General features: G+C 36.7%; 1 protein-coding gene across 1 annotated transcript in view; it reads right to left on the bottom strand.

Annotated features, from left to right (window-relative positions):
- HAUS6 (HAUS augmin like complex subunit 6) overlaps positions 1-19,591 on the bottom strand; it is a 44,479-nt gene that overhangs the window by 14,648 nt on the left and 10,240 nt on the right. Inside the window, exons 5-12 of the mRNA XM_027549168.1 lie at positions 16,662-16,809; positions 15,594-15,659; positions 15,236-15,284; positions 12,052-12,222; positions 10,043-10,236; positions 9,128-9,254; positions 8,548-8,650; positions 1,734-1,815 (exon numbers count right to left, since the gene is read on the bottom strand). Coding sequence (XP_027404969.1) covers positions 1,734-1,815; positions 8,548-8,650; positions 9,128-9,254; positions 10,043-10,236; positions 12,052-12,222; positions 15,236-15,284; positions 15,594-15,659; positions 16,662-16,809 — 940 coding nt within the window. The remainder of the gene's footprint in view (positions 1-1,733; positions 1,816-8,547; positions 8,651-9,127; positions 9,255-10,042; positions 10,237-12,051; positions 12,223-15,235; positions 15,285-15,593; positions 15,660-16,661; positions 16,810-19,591) is intronic.

Genomic DNA, 19,591 nt, shown 5'->3' with positions numbered 1-19,591 from the left:
GCAGATGACACCACCCTTATGGCAGAAAGTGAAGAGGAACTAAAAGGCCTCTTGATGAAAGTAAAAGAGGAGAGTGAAAAAGTTGGCTTAAAGCTCAACATTCAGAAAATGAAGATCATGGCATCTGGTCCCATCACTTCATGGGAAATAGATGGGGAAACAGTGGAAACAGTGTCAGACTTTATTTTTTGGGCTCAAAAATCACTGCAGATGGTGACTGCAGCCATGAAATTAAAAGATGCTTACTCCTTGGTGAAAAGTTATGACCAACCTAGATAGCATATTGAAAAGCAGAGCCATTACTTTGCCAACAAAGGTCTGTCTAGTCAAGGCTATGGTTTTTCCAGTGGTCATGTATGGATGTGAGAGTTGGACTGTGAAGAAAGCTGAGTGCCGAAGAATTGATGCTTTTGAACTATGGTGTTGGAGAAGACTCTTGAGAATCCCTTGAACTGCAAGGAGATCCAACCAGTCCATTTTAAAGGAGATAAGCCCTGGGTGTTCTTTGGAAGAAATGATGCTAAAGCTGACTCTTGGCCACCTCATGAAAAGAGTTGACTCACTGGAAAAGACTCTGATGCTGGGAGGGATTGGGCGCAGGAGGAAAAGGGGATGACAGAGGATGAGATGGCTGGATGGCATCACCAACTCAATGGACGTGAGTTTGAGTGAACTCCAGGAGATGGTGATGGACAGGGAGGCCTGGCATGCTGCAATTCATGGGGTCGCAAAGAGTCAGACACGACTGAGCGACTGAACTGAACTGAAGAGCATACAAAATGCAGGAGGCTTGAAGTCACTTAAAATTTAGAATCTTAGTTTTAGAATTATTCTAAGTATTTTGTTTCCGTACCTGTGCCTCATTAACGTGGGGAAAGTGAACTAAAAGACACCTATTTAAATCAAATGGTAATCAAAAAAATAATAAAAAGGAATCTGTCTAGCATGTCTGTGTTTGACTGCTAGTTAATAATGTTTATTGAAGGAGAAACATATACACATTTAGAGATTTTTGCTTTTATAATCTGACGTCAGTTTATTTAAGGGCCAAAATAGAATAATACAGAAAAAAAGGCAATAAATAAAATAAGACTACTACTAGTTAGTTACAATAAACTAACTAGGTTCAGCTTAATCATGCTAAACTTGGGGATTAGGTTGAATCAGAAGTCTTCACTCCAAAAAAATTTTTAAGCATAGAACTCTTTTTATCAAATGGCATATAAAACCCCAATATACAATATAGATAAAAGTAAGCTGCTCAGGTTGAAATGGCAAAGGATGGAACAGCCACAGACTAAGTCTGACTCATCCACAGCATCAGAGGGAGCTGCAGAACACAGACTGAAAACCACCATCTAGGTAATTTCAGAAGTCCCTAAACACTTGGATTTAGTCAACAGTCAACAAGTGATTTCCAAGTTCACAGACACAAAAATGCAAAAATTCCCAAACTTGTATTAGATAATTCTCATATATATCTTTCTCTTCAAAAATTAGGTAATCCCCCTGAGTCTTAACATTTAGATAAGAATGAAGAGGAAAAAATGCCCATGCATCAGAAATGTTGAATCTTTCCAGAAAAGGGGGATCCACAGTGGAAAAACACCATCTGATTAAGAGAAAAAAGTTATAAGCTATCCCATACTAGAGAAGCTTGAAAACTGACTGAAGATGGAACTAAAATTAATGAAGAGGAAAAATAATCAATACGAAAATCAAATCCGTTTTACCTGTTGGGTGGATCAGATTTAGTTTCCAGTGTATCACTTGCTCTTCTGCAATTATTTTCCTGGATATGTTGCTTAGGTGTAACTAAAGGAATAGAAAAATTAATTACTCTTTAATTATGCTTGTACATTCTAATATTTAGAGCTTTCTTGAAGTTCTCAACAGAAGAAAATAAAAAATAATATAAATGCTAATAGGAAAAGATAATTATTCAATTATTAACTATAAAGTAATACACATGACAGTGATGGAGAATCTGTACAATAGGCTCTTCTAAAAAGACAACTCACACAAAGTTTCCCCAAAAGGGACAATCCACAATTCCCTAGTATTATATATAGCCATGTTTCATGTTTAAGTACATAGACAATGCACTTACCAAATAAACCAGCCAAAAAGTTATAGTACTTAGCGTATTTTAACCCAGCATCTACAACATCAACTGCTATGTATTTATTCTTCAACATACCATTTAATAATTATGTCACTGCAGTACTAACAATGGGGAAAAAATTTAAAATGGAGACCTGCCTTCAAGAAATCAGTATAGGAGAGACTATTGATAAGAAAAGCATTATGACATATTGTTACAGTATTATAATACAAGTACACACAGAATGCAAGAAGGCAGAAAGGCACCTGGTCCAGAGTAGGGAACATGAAGAAGCCAAGTACTAGGAGAATAAGGTGCACATTTGGTGTGCCAGGGCATAGCATATATCTAGTGAAGCAGCATAACAGGAAATAAAACTGAAGGAACTCATGGCTGCATTTCAGAGGATATTCCAGGAGCTCCTCTTCTTTCAACATGTTTGATTCTGAAAGATTATTTATACATGTCCAAAGTGTTACTATATAAGAAACCAATGGGTATTGTAAAGTTTTCTTTTAATTCATCATAATGCCACCTTTTAACATTTTCAATAACCTACTAATGATGATGTAGTTTCTGTTATTTATAAAACATTCCAGGGCTTCCCTAGTGGTTCAGCGGTTAACAATCTGCCTTCCAATGCAGGGGACATTGGTTTGATCCCTGGTCCAGGAAGATCCCACATGTCGTGAGGTAACTAAGCCTGTGTGCCACATCTACTAAGCCCACCCTCTAGAGCCCGTGAGCCACAACTGCTGAGACAATGTGCTACAGCCACTGAAACCCACGTGCCCTACGGCCTGTGCTACGCAACAAAGAGTAGCCCCTGTTCACTCCAACTGGAGAAAGCCAACAAAGCAACAAAGACCAAACACAGCCATAAATAAATAAATAGATAGATAGAAAACTCTTTTAAAAAATAAATAAATGGAAGTCTTAAAAGCAACCAGAGATCAAAAATTACCTACAAAGGAATGACAATTAGACTGACAGCAAATGTTTCAAAAAGAAGGCAGAAAGTAATGACGGCGTATTATCAAAGTCTCAAGGAAAAATTTAGTCTTGACCTTGAATCCTATAACCAATCTATCATTCATTAAGTAAAGAAGACATTTCTCCAAAGAAGACATACAGATAGTCAACAGACACACGAAAAGATGCTCAACATTGCTAATTATTAGAGAAATGCAAATCAACACCACAATATCAACCTCACAATGGTTAGAATGGCTACCATAAAAAAATCTATAAATAATAAATGCTGGAGAGGATGTGGACACAAGGGAACTCTCCTACACAGGGGACTGTAAACTGGTGCAGCGACTATAGAAAACATATGGAGATTCCTTACAAATCTAAAAGCAAAACTACCATTTGACCCAGCAACTCCATTCCTGGATATATATGCAGAAAAAACAAAAACTCTAATTTGAAAAAACACATGCACCTCAATGTTCATAGCAGCACTATTTATAATAGTTAAGATATGGAAGCAAACCAAGTCTCCATCAACAGATTACTGGCTGAAGAAGTGGTATAAATGTGCATATATATGTATGTGTATGTGTGTGTGTGTGTGTGTGCATATATATATATACATATATATATATATAAAGGGTATTTTGGGCTTCCCCAGTGGCTCAGCAGTAAAGGATCCGCCTGCAATGCAAGAGCTGCAGGAGACTCAGGTTCACACCCTGGGTGGGGAAGATCCCCTGGAGGAGGGTGTGGCAACCCACTCCAATATTCTTGCCTGGAGAATCCCATGGACAGAGGAGCCTGGCAGGCTACAATCCATAGCATCGCAAAGAGTCGGGCACAACTGAAGCAACATAGCACCCATGCAGACATAATGGATATTTATATGAATATTTCTGAGCCATAAAAGAGTAAAACATTGCCATTTCCACAACATGCATGGACTAAAGAATATTAGGTTTAGTGAAATTAGTCAGAGACAGACAAATACTATATGGTTCACTTATATGTGATTTCTAAAAAGTAATGGAAATTTTGTCTAACTCAATGAAACTATGAGCCATGCCGTGTAGGGCCACCCAAGACAGATGGCTCATGGTGGAGAGTTCTGACAAAACGTGGTCCACTGGAGAAGAGAATGCAAATCACTTCAGTACTCTTGCCTTGAGAACCTCACGAATAGTATGAAAAGGCAAAAAGATACGACACTGAAGGATGAACTCTGCAGATCAGTAGGCGCCCACAGGAGAGTGGAGAATAACACCAGAAAGAATGAAGAGACGGAGCCAAAGCAAAAACAACGCCCAGTTGTGGATGTGACTGGTGATGGAAGAAAAGTCCAATGCTGTAAAAAACAATATTGCATAGGAACCTGGAACGTTAGGTCCATGAATCAAGGTAAATTGGAAGTGGTCAAACAGTAGATGGCAAGAGTAAACATCAACATTTTAGAAATCAGAGAACTAAAATGGACTGGAATGGACGAATTTAACTTAGATGACCATTATATCTATTACTGTGGGCAAGAATCCCTTAGAAGAAATGGAGTAGCCATCATAGTCAATAAAAGTGTCCAAAATGCAGTCCTTGGGTGCACTCTCAAAAAACACAGAATGATCTCTGTTCATTTCCAAGGCAAACCATTCAATGTCACATTAATCCAAGTCTATGCCCCAACCAGTAATGCTGAAGAAGCTGAAGTTGAACAGTTTTATGAAGACCTACAAGACCTTCTAGAACTAACACCCAAAACAGATGTTCTTTTCATTATAGGGACTGGAATGCAAAATTAGTAAGTCAAGAGATACCTGGAATAACAGGCAAATTTGGCCTTAGAGTACAAAATGAAGCAGGGCAAAGGCTAACAGAGATTTGCCAAGAGAATGCACTAGTCACAGCAAACACCCTCTTCCACCAACACAAGAGACGACTCTACACATGAACATCACCAGATGCAGATGGTCAATACCAAAATCAGATTCATTATATGCTTTGCAGCCAAAGATGAAGAAACTCTATACAGTCAGCAAAAACAAGACTGGGAGCTGACTGTAGCTCATATCATGAGCTCCTTATTGCCAAATTCAGACTGAAATTGAACAAAGTAGGGAAAACCACTAGACCATTCAGGTATGACCTAAATCAAATCCCTTACGATTATACAGTGGAAATGACAAATAGATTCAAGAGATTAGATCTGATAGAGTATCTGAAGAACTAAGGATAGATGTTTGTGACATTGTACAGGAGGCAGTGATAAAGACCATTCCCAAGAAAAAGAAATGCAATAAGGAAAAATGGTTGTCTGAGGAGGCCTTACAAATAGCTAAGAAAAGAAGAAAAGCTAAAGGCAAAGGAGAAAAGTGAAGTATACCCATCTGAATGCAGAGTTCCAAAGAATAGTAAGGAGAGATAAGAAAGTCCTCCTCAGGGATCAATGCAAAGAAATAGAGGAAAACAATAGAATGGCAAAGACTAGACATTTCGTCAAGAAAATTAGAGATACCAAGGGAACATTTCATGCAAAGATGGGCTCAATAAAGGACAAAAATGGAATGGACCTAACAGAAGCAGAAGATATTAAGAAGTGACAAGAATACACAGAAGAACTGTACAAAAAAGATCTTCATGACCCAGATAACCACGATGGTGTGATCACTCACCTAGAGCCAGACATCCTGGAATGCGAAGTCAAGTGGGCCTTAGGAAACAACACTACGAACAAAGCTTGTGGAGGTGATGGAATTCCAGTTGAGCTATTTCAAATCCTGAAACATGATGCTGTTAAAGTGATGCATTCAATATGCCAGCAAAGTTGGTAAACTCAGCAGTGGCCACAGGACTGGAAAAGGTCAGTTTTCATTATAATCCCAAAGAAAGGCAATGCCAAAGAATGCTCTAACTACTGCACAATTGCACTCATCTCACACACTAGTAAAGTAATGCTCAAAATTCTCCAAGCCAGGCTTCAGCAATACGTGAACCGTGAATTTCCAGATGTTCAAGCTGGACTTAGAAAAGGCAGGGGAACAAAAAAAAAGAAAAAAGAAAAGGCAGGGGAACCAGAGATAAAATTGCCAACATTCAATGAATCACAGAAAAAGCAAGAGAGTTCCAGAAAAACATCTATTTCTGCTTTATTGACTACACCAAAGGCTTTGACTGTGTGGATCACAACAAACTGTAGAAAATTCTTGAAGAGATGGGAATATCAGACCACCTGACCTGCCTCCTGAGAAATCTGTATGCAGGTCAAGAAGCAAAAGTTAGAACAGGACATGAAACAACAGACTGGTTCAAAATTGCAAAAGAAGTATGTCAAGGCTGTATATTTTCACCCTGCTTATGTAATTTATATGTAGAGTACACCATGTGAAAAGTCGGTGTGGATGAAACACAAGCTGGAATCAAGATTGCTGGGAGAAATACCAATAACCTCAGATATGCAGATGATACCACCCTTACGGCAGAAAGCAAAGAACTAAAGAGCCTCTTGATGAAAGTGAAAGAGGAGAGTGAAAAAGCTGGCTTAAAATTCAACATTCAAAAAACAAAGATCATGGCATCCAGTCCCATCACTGCATGGCAAATAGATAGGGTAACAATGAAACAGTGACAGACTTTATTTTCTTGGGTTCCAAAATCTCTGCAGATGGTAACTACAGCCATGAAATTAAAAGACGCTTGCTCCTTGTAAGAAAAGCTATGACCCTCCTAGACAACGTATTAAAAAGCAGAGACATTACTTTGCTAACAAAGGTCTGTCTTGTCAAAGCTATGGTTTTTCCAGTAGTCAAGTATGGATGTGAGAGCTGGACCATAAAGAAAGCCAAGTGCCTAAGAATTAATTATTTTGAACTGTGGTGCTGGAGAAGACTCTTGAGTGTCCCTCGGACTGCAAGGAGATTAAACCACCAATCCTAAAGGAAATGTGTCCTGAATATTCATTGGAAGGACTGAAGCTGAAGCTGAAGCTCCAATACTGTGCCCACCTGATGCAAAGACCTGACTCACTGGAAAAGACCCTGACGCTGGGAAAGATTGAAGGCAGGAAAGGGGACGACAGAGGATGAGATGGTTGGATGGCATCACAGACTCAATGGACATGAGTTTGAGCAAGCTCTGGGAGTTGGTGATGGACAGGGAAGCCTGGCATGTTGTAGTTCATGGGGTCGCAAAAAGTTGGACACGACTGTGCAACTTTCACTCAAACTAAATATGCCAAGAGTAAAAAGGCCCCTTCCAAGCTGAAGTGAGAACATAATGCCAACCAAATATGTCAAGAACTATCAAAGTAATTCTGTCATCGTAAATAATGCTCTGAATCTGAAAGTCTTCATTCAACAAACGATGCAGTCTTTTCTGTCTACACTTCTGCTGGCTCCTATCCTTGACCTGTGCTCTCTGGTCTATGATGTTTCCCAGTTAGTGTCCTCCTCACATACACCTGACTCTCAAAACAAATCACCTATGCTAGTTGTGGTTATCCTTTTCTTCCTAAGTCCTGTGCTGACTGCTGCCATGATCGAATACCTGCCTGAACTCCACTGTGACCAACTCCTCACTGGTTACATATTCCAACATTTTTTATTCACTTATTCCTCTACCTATCTACCTTACATTTACTGAACCCAGTAACAATTTCTTGTACACAAGCAGCAGACAATTGGGGAGACTAAGTATGAAATGGCTATTAGATACTGCAGAGAAATTAACTTTGAGGTGTGACAATGGTATGATGTTTGAGGAAACTGGATGAGATATTATAGAACTATTATTAATTTTAAGTATAAAATTAATGGCAATTAAACAGTAAAAAGTCCTTATTTTCATGGGAGTGCATGCTGAAACACTTAAGAGTAAAGTGTTAACATTTCAAATGGTTTAGCAAATAAAACTACACATTTAAAGCAAAAATCTCAACTGCAGAAACAGGCAATGATTAGGTATCCTTCTTTCATGTTAAAAAATTGTGGGCTTCTACACAAAAACTTATAAATGAATATTAATAGCAGCATTACTCATAGTAGCCAAATGGTGGAAACAATACAAAGATTGTGCAAAGTAAAAAACTGTGCAAGTAAGGAAAGGAGACACAATAAGCCTATTATATGATGTTCTTTACATGAAATATCCAGAATAGGCAAATTCACAGAGACTGGGAGAATGTTAGTCATTGTCAGGGTCTGGGAGAAGGGGAAATGAGAAGTAATTGCCAATAGGTACCAAGTTTTCTTTTGAGGTAATAAAAATACGCAGAATTAGCTAGTGGTAATGGTTGCACACCTTTGCAAATTTACTAAATGCCACTGAGTTGGACACTTTGCAATGACCAAAATGCTATATACATTTCACCACAAAATATAACTGGGAAAAAAACATGAAAGAATATGTAAGAACTATTATTATAGTGAGAAATATTAATGAGAGGCAAGTTTAAAAGAGAAAAAAAGTAAAAAACCAACCTGGAAGTGAAGCAGGATACTGTAAAAGAATGCTCCTCGCATATGCTTCTTCTGAGGCAGGATCAAACGAAAGTGGAGACATAGGCGGTAAAAGATCCACAGCCTCAAACAAAGAATTTATTATTTTGAAATATACACACTTTACTCAGTACCATAATAACAATACTAAATTAACCTATGAAAGGATGATTTCTTTTTTCCATAATAAAGATAGAATTGCCAAACATACAAATTATATAACTGTTTTAAACTAAAGAATACAATATTTGGAGTAAGAAGACTACTTTGTCCTCCAATTATGCCTCAAATGTAACAGAACCTAACATAAAGAGAAATGTCTCATTTTCCTTTTAACACAATCCATTGAATCTAAAAATATTAACCATATCATAAGACCCTGATGAACATTCTAATGTGTATTTAGGAAAATCACAGAAACCAAAATATTTGAAATGTAGGCTCAGATGCAAAGATGACAAGCATATACACATATAGCACTTCTAAGTCACTTGTTACATGATAAATCAAGAGATTACAAGAGATTAAACTATTCTCCAAAAGGCAAGTCAATATTACTTACTGGAGTAGAACCCTTAATTATACTGAAAGGAGACAAGCCAAGAAACTCTTTCCACTTTTTATGCCATTCTTCTTGCTTTTCAACAATAGAATGTCTTATAGTTTTGAGAGCTTCTGTTATTTTATACCTGTGATGGAATAAAAAATAACTTCATTCAAAACATGAATATATAAAAAGGACTAAGAAAAAGTACTGAAATAAGAATTTGTGGTATATGTGGGAAACCTCTGTAACTTCTCAGTTTTGCTGTGAACCTTAAATTCTTCTTTAAAAACCTCAATTTAAAAAATTTAACAGCCAATTAAAAAAATCGAAAAAAATGAACAAAAATAAAAAAGAATACAATGGGGCATTCCAGATGACACAGTGATAAAGAATCCACCTGATAATGCAAGAGGCACAAGAGACGCAGGTTTGATCCCTGGGTCGGGATGATCCCGGGGAGTAAGAAATGGCAACCTGCTCCACTAATCTTGTCTGGGAAATCCCAAGGACAGAGGAGCCTGGCGGGCTACAGTCCATGGGATGGCAAAAGAGTTGGACACAACTTAGTGACTAAATACCACACCACCACCACAAAAGAAAGCTAGAGAAAAGCTTAAATTATTTCATTAAGAATTATCACTCAGGGCAAGTAATATACACCAGACAAAAGAAAACTATGTTAATTTTCCTTTCTATTTCATGTGTCTCTCTAGAAGTTGATGACATATGGTTTTTGAGTACCAGTAAAATTTTCACATTTGTTTGCCAAAGCTACAGAGGTGTTAACTAGAGTTGTGCTGAGAAATTATCAAAACCACCCTGCTGCTGCTGCTAAGTCGCTTCAGTCATGTCCAACTCTGTGCGACCCCATAGACGGCAGCCCACCCTACTCTTCCCCAAATGAAATAACAGAGGATCTTTATAGTGTACCTCATATGCTTCAGATCTGACAGTCTTTCTTTCTGAAATCTGGTCTCTTTTTCAAGGAAGTGAAGGTCTATTGTCAGTCTTGCTTGGTCAGTTTGACAACATTCACATTTCATTACTTTCAAGACTTCATTTAATAACCAAAAAACTGTTAAGATGTTCAATTTTCCAGCCTCATAAATATTTCCTGTGTGCAACTAAGGATTCAGAAAGGAAAAAAAGTGAACTATAGATTCTTAAGATAATAAAATGCTATAAGAACATATTTACGTCTGTCACCAATATATAAAAAGGCTACAAGAGTGAAAAAAAAAAGCTACACAAAAATAAAATAATGTAAAGAATTCTGATCCAAAGAAGACTACTGTGGAAGAATTAACACACCATGCTACATTTTTGTATCATGCAAAAAAAGTTGAAAACTAGAATAAAAGAAATGCAAAGAAATGGAAAGCAAAATAAAGACTGAGGAGAAAGATTAGGCTTAGATAAAGATCATGAGTTCATGTTTTAACAAAAGTTGCCAATTGAAGGGCCCCTAAAGACTGATTCCAAACTTAGACATTTTTATTTGGCCTGTACAGTTCCAAAGTTTTAAAATCATTTGAATTAGTTACCAATATTTTTTAAAAAGATTTCATCATTTCCTGGTGCTTCCCTGGTGGCTCAGTGGTTAAAAATCCGCTTGCCAATGCAAGAGACACAGGTTTGATCCCTGGGTCAGAAAGATCCCCTGGAGAAGGAAATGGCAACCCACTCTGGTATAATTGCCTGGAGAACCCTGATGGACAGAGTTGCCTGGTGGGCTACAGTCCATGGAGTTGCAAAAGAGCCAGACATGATTTAGCAACTATACAACATTTTTTACTTTATCCCTATTGTTACACACAATTAGTATACTTAATTTATATGATATTACCTGCCTAGCTCCTATAGGAATCTGTGTTTACAGATCCTAATTTTTTATGTACTCTGAATTTGAAGTGCCTGACATGTTACCCATTAAAGTTCTTCAGGGTCACAATATTTTTTCTTTATATCCCCTTGTTGTTGTTGTTTAATCGCTAAGTTATGCCCGACTCTTTGCAACCCCATGGACTGTAGCCTGCCAGGCTCCTCTGTCGAGGGGATTTCCCAGGCAAGAATATTGGAGTGGGTTGCCATTTCCTTTTCCAGGGGATCTTCCCAATCCAGGGATCGAACCCAAGTCTTCTGCATTGGCAGGAGAGTTCTTTACCACTGAGTCACCTGGGAAGCCTTTATATCCCCTACATGACAATAAAGTCAATGCTTAATAAATTTTAATTTACTAAGAAAAAAAAAAAGTAGTGATTCAGATGTAAATGTCCTATAAGCAAGTGGAAAAATTTGATACAGTTTGCATTGAAGGGGAGAGACTGGAAATAAAAATTTGGTAATATTATTGTACAGGAGGCTGATGAGACCATGGAACTGGATAAGAATTTACATATGAATTTATAACATGAGGAAGAAACGAGAGCATTAAAGGAATAATAGGGAACACATTCACTTAAAAGTCAGAGAAAAAGGAACCAATGGAAAAATGGAAACAGTAGTCTGAAACGCCACAGGAGGGCAAAGACACTGAGGTCACAAAAGCTAAAAGAAAAGACTTTAATCGAATCAAGATCAAAGGAAAATAAGAAAATGGAGAGTTTTTAAAAAGAAATTTAGCTATCAGAGATCATTATTGTTCTCTTTGAGAATTTATAAAGAATTAGGTACCATATCATCTTCCTATTAAGTACCTCCTACTCTCTACACTATATGATGTAGCACCATAAAAGGTATGAACAATTAATAAAAGTTGATAGATATAAATATACACACCCTTAACAGTACCCCTCGTTATGAAAGATTCACCAGATACATGCACAAAAGTAAATTCTGAAAACAGTAGAAAAAGATTGTAAGAAAAACAATATATAATACATAAAATAATTAAGTGAAAGGAGTTTTCTCAAAAGCTTCCTTAATTATCAAATACTTACCTGACACATTTGTTTCTCAATTTTATCAAGTAAGAGGCTTGGAATATTGATAGCAATGTCAGTTCCATCTAAAGTATAATTGTTATCAAGACTAAGGACTGAACTAACAACTTCTCTCTCTTTTTCCAAAAACATAAGTGTTTCATTCACGTTAGTCCACAAAGACCGAACCTTTGAAAACACAAACAAATATTAAAGTCTACATATAATCAGTCTATATATACATTAAAAAAATGTAAAACACAAATATATGCTCTTTCCCAGGAACAAATGAAATATTCCTGGAATGGCTTCGATAACAAAATTAACTATTTTAACAGTCTAAAAGCACTGATACTACTTTCAACAGCACTTTAAAGAATTTCTCAGGAGAATCTAGACCATTATGATTTGCAAAACATACCTAAGAAACCTTACATTATCAAGATGCAATTAGCATTTCCTATATTCTGATATGCCATCAATCTAAAGGAGGTTTTTCAAGAAGAATAAAAGCTTTTCAGGAGAAAAAAGAAAAAACCATATATCAACTTTTAAGAGTCATTCAAGTTTCAAAGAGTTAAAATGTCAAAAACTATGTATTAATCTATGTTTATTAAATTAATTATAAGAATGTTCATAGCACTCATTTGTAATAGTCAAAAACTGTAATGAATCCAAAGAATTACCTTGAGTAAAAAGAGTATATTTTGCTATACTCATAAAATAGAATATTAGACAGCAATGAGAATGAACACATACAACAGCAAGGATAAAACAGCATTAAGTGAAAGAAGCTGAATACAAAAGAATATATTTTATACATGCCCATTTATGGGTCAAACAGGCAAAACTAATCTTTAGTGTAAGAAGTGAGGATAGTGTTTATTCTTGGAAGGAAACAGCCGTGAATGAAAGGGGGTTCAATGCTCTTGGGGTGATGGTAACATTCTGTTCCTTAAGTTAAATGCTGGTTACATGGATGTGTTCACTTTGTGAAATTTTGTCAAGCTACATACGATTTTTGCACGTTTTTGCACGTATGTTATTATGCCTCAAAAGAATTTACAAAAGTAGAGAGGAGGAGGGAAAATATAATAATTATATTTGTGTTAATGTCTGTGTCTTCTCACAGCACAAAGAAAAGTTGTTCCACAAAGGAAGTCTCACTGGCTGGCCATCTAGAGATCTCACAGGATGACATCTCCTTGGTGAATATACAAAGATCCAGGATCTGGGTCTCAGATTTTTCAAGTCTAGAAATTTTATCTTGTCAATGGCGCAAAGTTGACTCAGGGAAACTAAATATTACCTAAACTCAAGAGAGATACGGAGAAGGCAATGGCACCCCACTCCAATACTCTTGCCTGGAAAATCCCATGGACGGAGGAGCCTGGTAGGCTGCAGTCCATGGGGTCATGAAGACTCGGACACGACTGAGCGACTTCACTTTCACTTTTCACTTTCGTGCACTGGAGAAGGAAATGGCAACCCACTCCAGTGTTCTTGCCTGGAGAATCCCAGGGACGGGGAGCCTGGTGGGCTGCTGTCTATGGGGTCACACAGAGTCGGACATGACTGAAGCGACTTAGCAGACTTAGCAGTAGCAGCGATAGAGATAGCTATGAACTTCTCTTGTGGTCCCGTGGCTAAGACTCTGCACTCTCAACACAGGAGGCCCAGGTTCGATCCCTGGTCAGGGAGCTAGATATCATAAGCCACAACTAAAGATTTTACATTCCACAACTAAGACAAATAAATATATAAATTTTTTTGCTATGAAAACTCTTATTGGATTTCATACCAACCTAACGTATTAAGCTTACAATCAAAGATACTATATTCAACAACAGGAATATTCATATTCGCTGAACTAGAAGCTCCATAAAGGAAGTGACTCTGCTTGTTTTCTTCAGTGCTCTAGCCCACACTATCTAGAAGAATGTCTAGCAAATGATCAATAATAGTCACTGAATTAATGAATAATTATTTCCTGCTCTTGTTTAGTCACTAAGTTGTGTCTGACTCTGCAGTTCCATGGACTGCAGCACGCCGGGCTTCCCTGTCTTTCACTATCACCTGGAGTTTCCTCGGATTCATGTCCATTGAGTCAGAGATGCCACCCCATTCTCCTTTTGCCATCAATCTTTCCCAGCATCAGGGTCTTTTCCAATGAGTCGGCTCTTTGCATTAGGGGGTCAAATTACTGGAGCTTCAGCTTCAGTCCTTCGAATGAATATTCAGAGTTGATTTCCCTTAGGATTGACTAACTTGATCTCCTTGCAGTCCAAGGGACTCTCAACTGTCTTCTCCAACACCACAGTTCAAAAGCATCAATTCTTCTGTGCTCAGCTTTCTTCACAGTCCAACTCTCACATCCATACATGACTACTGGAAAAACCATAGCTTTGACTATCCACACCTGTGTTGGCAAAGTCTCTGCTTTTTAATACACTGTCTAGGTTTATCATAGCTTTTCTTCCAAGGAGCAAGTGTCTTTTAATTTCATGGCTGCAGTCACCATCTGCAGTGACTTTGGAGCCCAAGAAAATAAAATCTGACACTGCTTCCACTTTTCCCCCTTCTATTTGCCATGAAGTGATGGGGCCAGATTCATGATCCTGAGGAGGGCACTCACCTTTCCCAAAGACAAACTGCCTAAAAAGTCAAATCAATACTCCAAAGCAGCCTGGTGACCATAGAATAAGAATACAGAGTCTGAGAGAGATTTCATCCAAATACAAAGACCTAAGAAAACTCTCCTACCCCACATTTGTTAAAGCCAACCTCTGAAAGCCTCAGATCATCTATAACTGCCAGATTCCTCATGCCAGTCTCAATGTGACTTCTCATTTTTCTTCCAAACTTACCACTATCCTCCTTCAAATCATGTATTTTTTTGCTTAGATAAATATTACTAATTAAGCTACAATCAAACTGAACTTTCCTTGCTAGAGTGAAAGATTTTAAATTAACCAAATTTAAAACTGTGTTGTATACATTTAGTCTGATTATAAGCTAATTTTTTCCATTATATTCAACTGTCTGAAAGGCACCTGTTGATACTTTTATGTCCATACAACTTATGAGTTAAAAAAATGTATAACACTGTTACAAAAAGAGACATACATGAGTTCAGTTAAGTAAGTAAACACTGCATATCACAAAACAAAGATTAAATTTTTCCCTTCAAAAGTTGTCTTACCTTTTGAATTTTCTCTTGTATATTACTTTGGTCATCACAGGGTTCCATTCTAGTTAAAAATTAAATAATCTCATTAGTCAATTAAAAAAAACTGGTAACTTACCATCCAAAGAGCTAATTAATCTGTAAACCCACCCACTAACAACCATTCCTATTAAAAGCAAAAATAAAACTCAACCTCAAACCTATCACAATTTATTAGAAGAACTGGACTAGGAATCTATGTTTTTGTCATATTATCAACTAGGTATTGAAATGTTATTTTAACTAATCTCATTGTTTGTTTGTTTTTTAACCTATAACATGCAGGAGGTTAAACTAATACTTCAGGCAACTTTCAGCTCTAGAAGTCACTTACTTTTTTATTTGGTTTTCCAGTCCCATACATTCTGATCTCAAATTTCGTACCTGTTTAACTGACAATCTGCAACAAAAACATACAAAATGACAGCTATAATTCTACTACAACAGTATAGGCCACTTTGATATTTCCCCCCATTTCATATCTTTACTCAAGGCCTCTAAGGGCTACTCTTCCAAATATACCAGTAGCTAGTCTTAAAGGGGCTCTAGACTCCCTTTAAGAATTACAAGAGTGATGTAACATATAGGCAGGACTATTGAGATAAACCAGAACTTCTTGGTTCATAAACTCTGACTTCAGGTAAAAATGCTGGAGGTCAGACTACCCTGCTCTCTTATCCTTACCTCACATTCTTAGGGGATAAATTCAAATGTTACCTGAGGCAGGCAACATTGCAGTTTTAAGGAGATTTCAAAGGATTTTGTAGCTTTCATAATAGATAAGACAGCATGTAAAAAGCTATCTTACTATAGTTGTTTATAATTATTAAAAATTGGACATATTCTATGTCTTGGGAGTAAGAACCTTGCCTCTTTGTTTAATGCTGTAGGACCAGTGTGTAACCAATATCTGGCACACAGAGGTACAAATAAAAAAAATGTGCTGAATAGATGAACGTAAATAAATATAAGGCAATATAAAATGGCTGAAGAAACCAGTATACCTTCTCAACAGATGCTAAGTAGACATTAAAAGTAATACATTAAAGCAATATGGAAAAACTTATAGAATAAAATATCAAGAGAAAAAAGGATACAAAATAGAATGAGCACTATAATTACAGCTTAAAATTTTATTTTCATCTTTAAAAGAAAAAATACCTGAAGAAACTGAATTTTTGAACAAAATGATATCCTCCTTTTCTCTAAACTTTCATTTACAGCATGCCTAAAGTTTTAAAGTACTTTATTCAGAAGTGATCAGGCTTTAAAATGGAAAGATAAAAGACAATTGCCAAGGGGTTTTGAGGTATTCATGAATTACTGCCACCGAAGGGATACTGATGACATTTGTTCATAAAGAAAGGAATTTTCATTTTCTAACCATCAAAGTATTACTTACTGTGCATTTTCTTGATATTTTCGGGTAACACAATCTTCTCTTTGCAAAACTTGTAAAAATCTATTACGTGCTACAAGGCATCTGGCAAGGCATATGTGCAAATCTTGTGGTTTAACATTAAATGTCTCTGTAAAACGTATAGAAGAATCTACATGGAAGATAAAATATAGAAAACTTAGACTTGTGCTGTGCTGTGCTTAGTTGCTCAGTCATGTCCGACTCTGTAACCCATGGACTGTAGCTCCTCTGTCCATGGGGATTCTCCATGCAAGAATACTCAAGTGGGTTGCCATGCCTTCCTCCAGGGGATCTTCCCAACCCAAGGATCGAACCCAGGTCTCCAACATTACAGGCAGATTCTTCACCTTCTGAGCCACAAGGAAAGCCCAAACTTAGATTTACAAGCTAATAAATATAAAAAATGTGAGACTGTTGAGAAATTAACAACCTCACTTAACTAACAACTCCTTAAAAGCTGGTATGACAATACACACAAATATACAACTCATTTCAATAAAAGCAAGGATGACCTGTTTTTTAAAGAAGGCAACTAAAAAAGGATTGGGGACTTCCCAGATGGTACAGTGGTAAAGAATCCGCCTGCCAATGCACAAGATAAAAGAGAGAAGGATTCGATCTCTGGGTCAGGAAGATCACCTGGTATAGGAAATGGCAACCCACTCCAGTATTCTTGCCTGGAAAATTCCATGGAGAGAAAGAGCCTAGCAGACTATGGTCCATGGGGTCGCAAAGAGTGTGACATAACTAAACAACTGAACATACACAAAAAAGGATTATCTGAAGTTGAGTTATTTTACGTAACTAAAAATTTTTAGAATCCATCTGCCCAAAATAATTCTTATTATCACAGCACAAAACATCCATAAACAAATACGCTGTTACACATACGCAACTTCTTAACACACCTTTTAACAACAAAGGAAGAAAATTAAAAGGGATGAGGTGAGATCACATCACCTTCATTGCTGCCATCAGCCTACTTTTCTTCCCCGTAAGACCAACAGGGTAAGACAACCAAATAAAACCAATCTCCATTTCTCAAGTAATTCTTGGCTATGTTACTAATGATCAAAGCAGACCCTGAGAAAAATCCATCCAATGATTTTAGAGTTCAGGTTTTCACATGCAATAACATGTAATAAATCCTACTTTAAGATGGCTAATACAATAAAGATAGATATGCTGGAAAACAATGGCCTCACACTATACTTAACATGACAAAAACAGGTGCTAGATCACCCACAAAAACATAAATCAAAAATTCTAAATATTTAACAGGAGATGAGTTTATTGGATATAGAAATCATCCATAAACTGAATATGGTAAATGAAACGGCTTTAAATAAGAAATCGGATAAGCCATGCCTAAAAGCTTTATGTACAATAAACTCTTGCCAAATCCAAATACACATGATTTATATAAAACAGTTTGGGTTACATGTAACTAAAATGGATCATCTAATAGAAAAACTGGTAAAGTGCTCATGCCACATTAAATTTAAAATATGCAAATACTTATAAAATAAGATCACATGTACATGTTTTAAAAAACCACACAGAGAAGATAAACTAGAAAAAAGGTACTGTACATATACATATATACACAAATACATATACGCACAAACACAATATATACTTTGAACACACAATAAAGTTTGTCATTGTACCATTCTTTTTATAGCAAAATATTAGGGGAAAAAAAAAGCCAATGTCTGTCAGAACAAATGTGTGATTCAATACACTATGACACACCCATTCAAATACCCAATTCCAAAGACAGAAAAAGAATAAGATCTATGAACTGATATGTAATGATCTCCAATATACACTGTTACATAAAAAACACGAGACTGAAAATCGTCACCATTTAGGGTTTAAAAAGAATATATACATATTTGCCAGAATTACTGATTCTAATGGCTGCTTCTGAAAAGGGAATCCAGGTAACCTAGATTATAGATAGCACCTCTATAGATATCACTCGACAGTCAGAAGTGGAAGACACTTTTCACTTTCTAAATTTTGAATCATAAGAATGTATTACTCAAAATAATTAAAATGTACAATATGACACTAAAAAAACAAAAAACAACAACAACAAAACACCTACAAGAAATCAAAATGTCAGCAGTGGTTATCTCTAGAAACTGGAAGATGGGATTGTACTGAACCAACGTTTTCATCTTTTTCTTCCTGTGTTTTATGAGCATAACTCAGCATAACTCAATTAAACAGAGCAGCATATTTAATAAGCTACAAATGGCATTAAGTCAGCGTAAAAACCCATTATTTTGTTGCTAAGATTTAGCAATTAGATCAAATCCCTTTAAAACACAATTTCAACCAAAATATTCCAACACATTGCCAGTAGCCAAACTAAATCTCTAACAAACTCAATACAACATTTAATACAATGTATTATAGGCAAACTATAACCTGTAGGTCTGCTGCTGCTGCCGCCGCCGCTAAGTCACTTCAGTCATGTCCGACTCTTTGAGACCCCATGGACTGCAGCCTTCCAGGCTCCTCTGTCCATGGGATTTTCCAGGCAAGAATACTGGAGTGGGGTGCCATTGCCTTCGAACCCGTAGGTCTAACCTGGCCCATTTTTGTGAGGTCAGCAAACTAGGCCTGCTTTCTACATTTTTAAGGAGTTGTATTACAAAAAGATTTTTTTTTAATTCACAGAAAGGTGTATGTGACAAAGACTCATGTGGTCCACAAAGCGTAAAATATTCACTGTCAGATCTCACATAGAAAATGTTCCCCAACCCTGTATTAGAACATAATAACCCACATTGCTACCTATGTTCATTATGACAGGATTTCAAACTGCAGTTCCAATAAAATATTAACTATTTGCCTTTTGAGATAAAGTAATATCTTTATCTTACCTTATTTTATTAAAC

The sequence above is a fragment of the Bos indicus x Bos taurus genome, chromosome 8, assembly GCF_003369695.1.
Source record: "Bos indicus x Bos taurus breed Angus x Brahman F1 hybrid chromosome 8, Bos_hybrid_MaternalHap_v2.0, whole genome shotgun sequence".
Lineage (NCBI taxonomy): Eukaryota > Metazoa > Chordata > Mammalia > Artiodactyla > Bovidae > Bos > Bos indicus x Bos taurus.
Note: the sequence above shows the minus strand (reverse complement) of the source record. Positions and strands in the feature narration are given on the sequence as shown.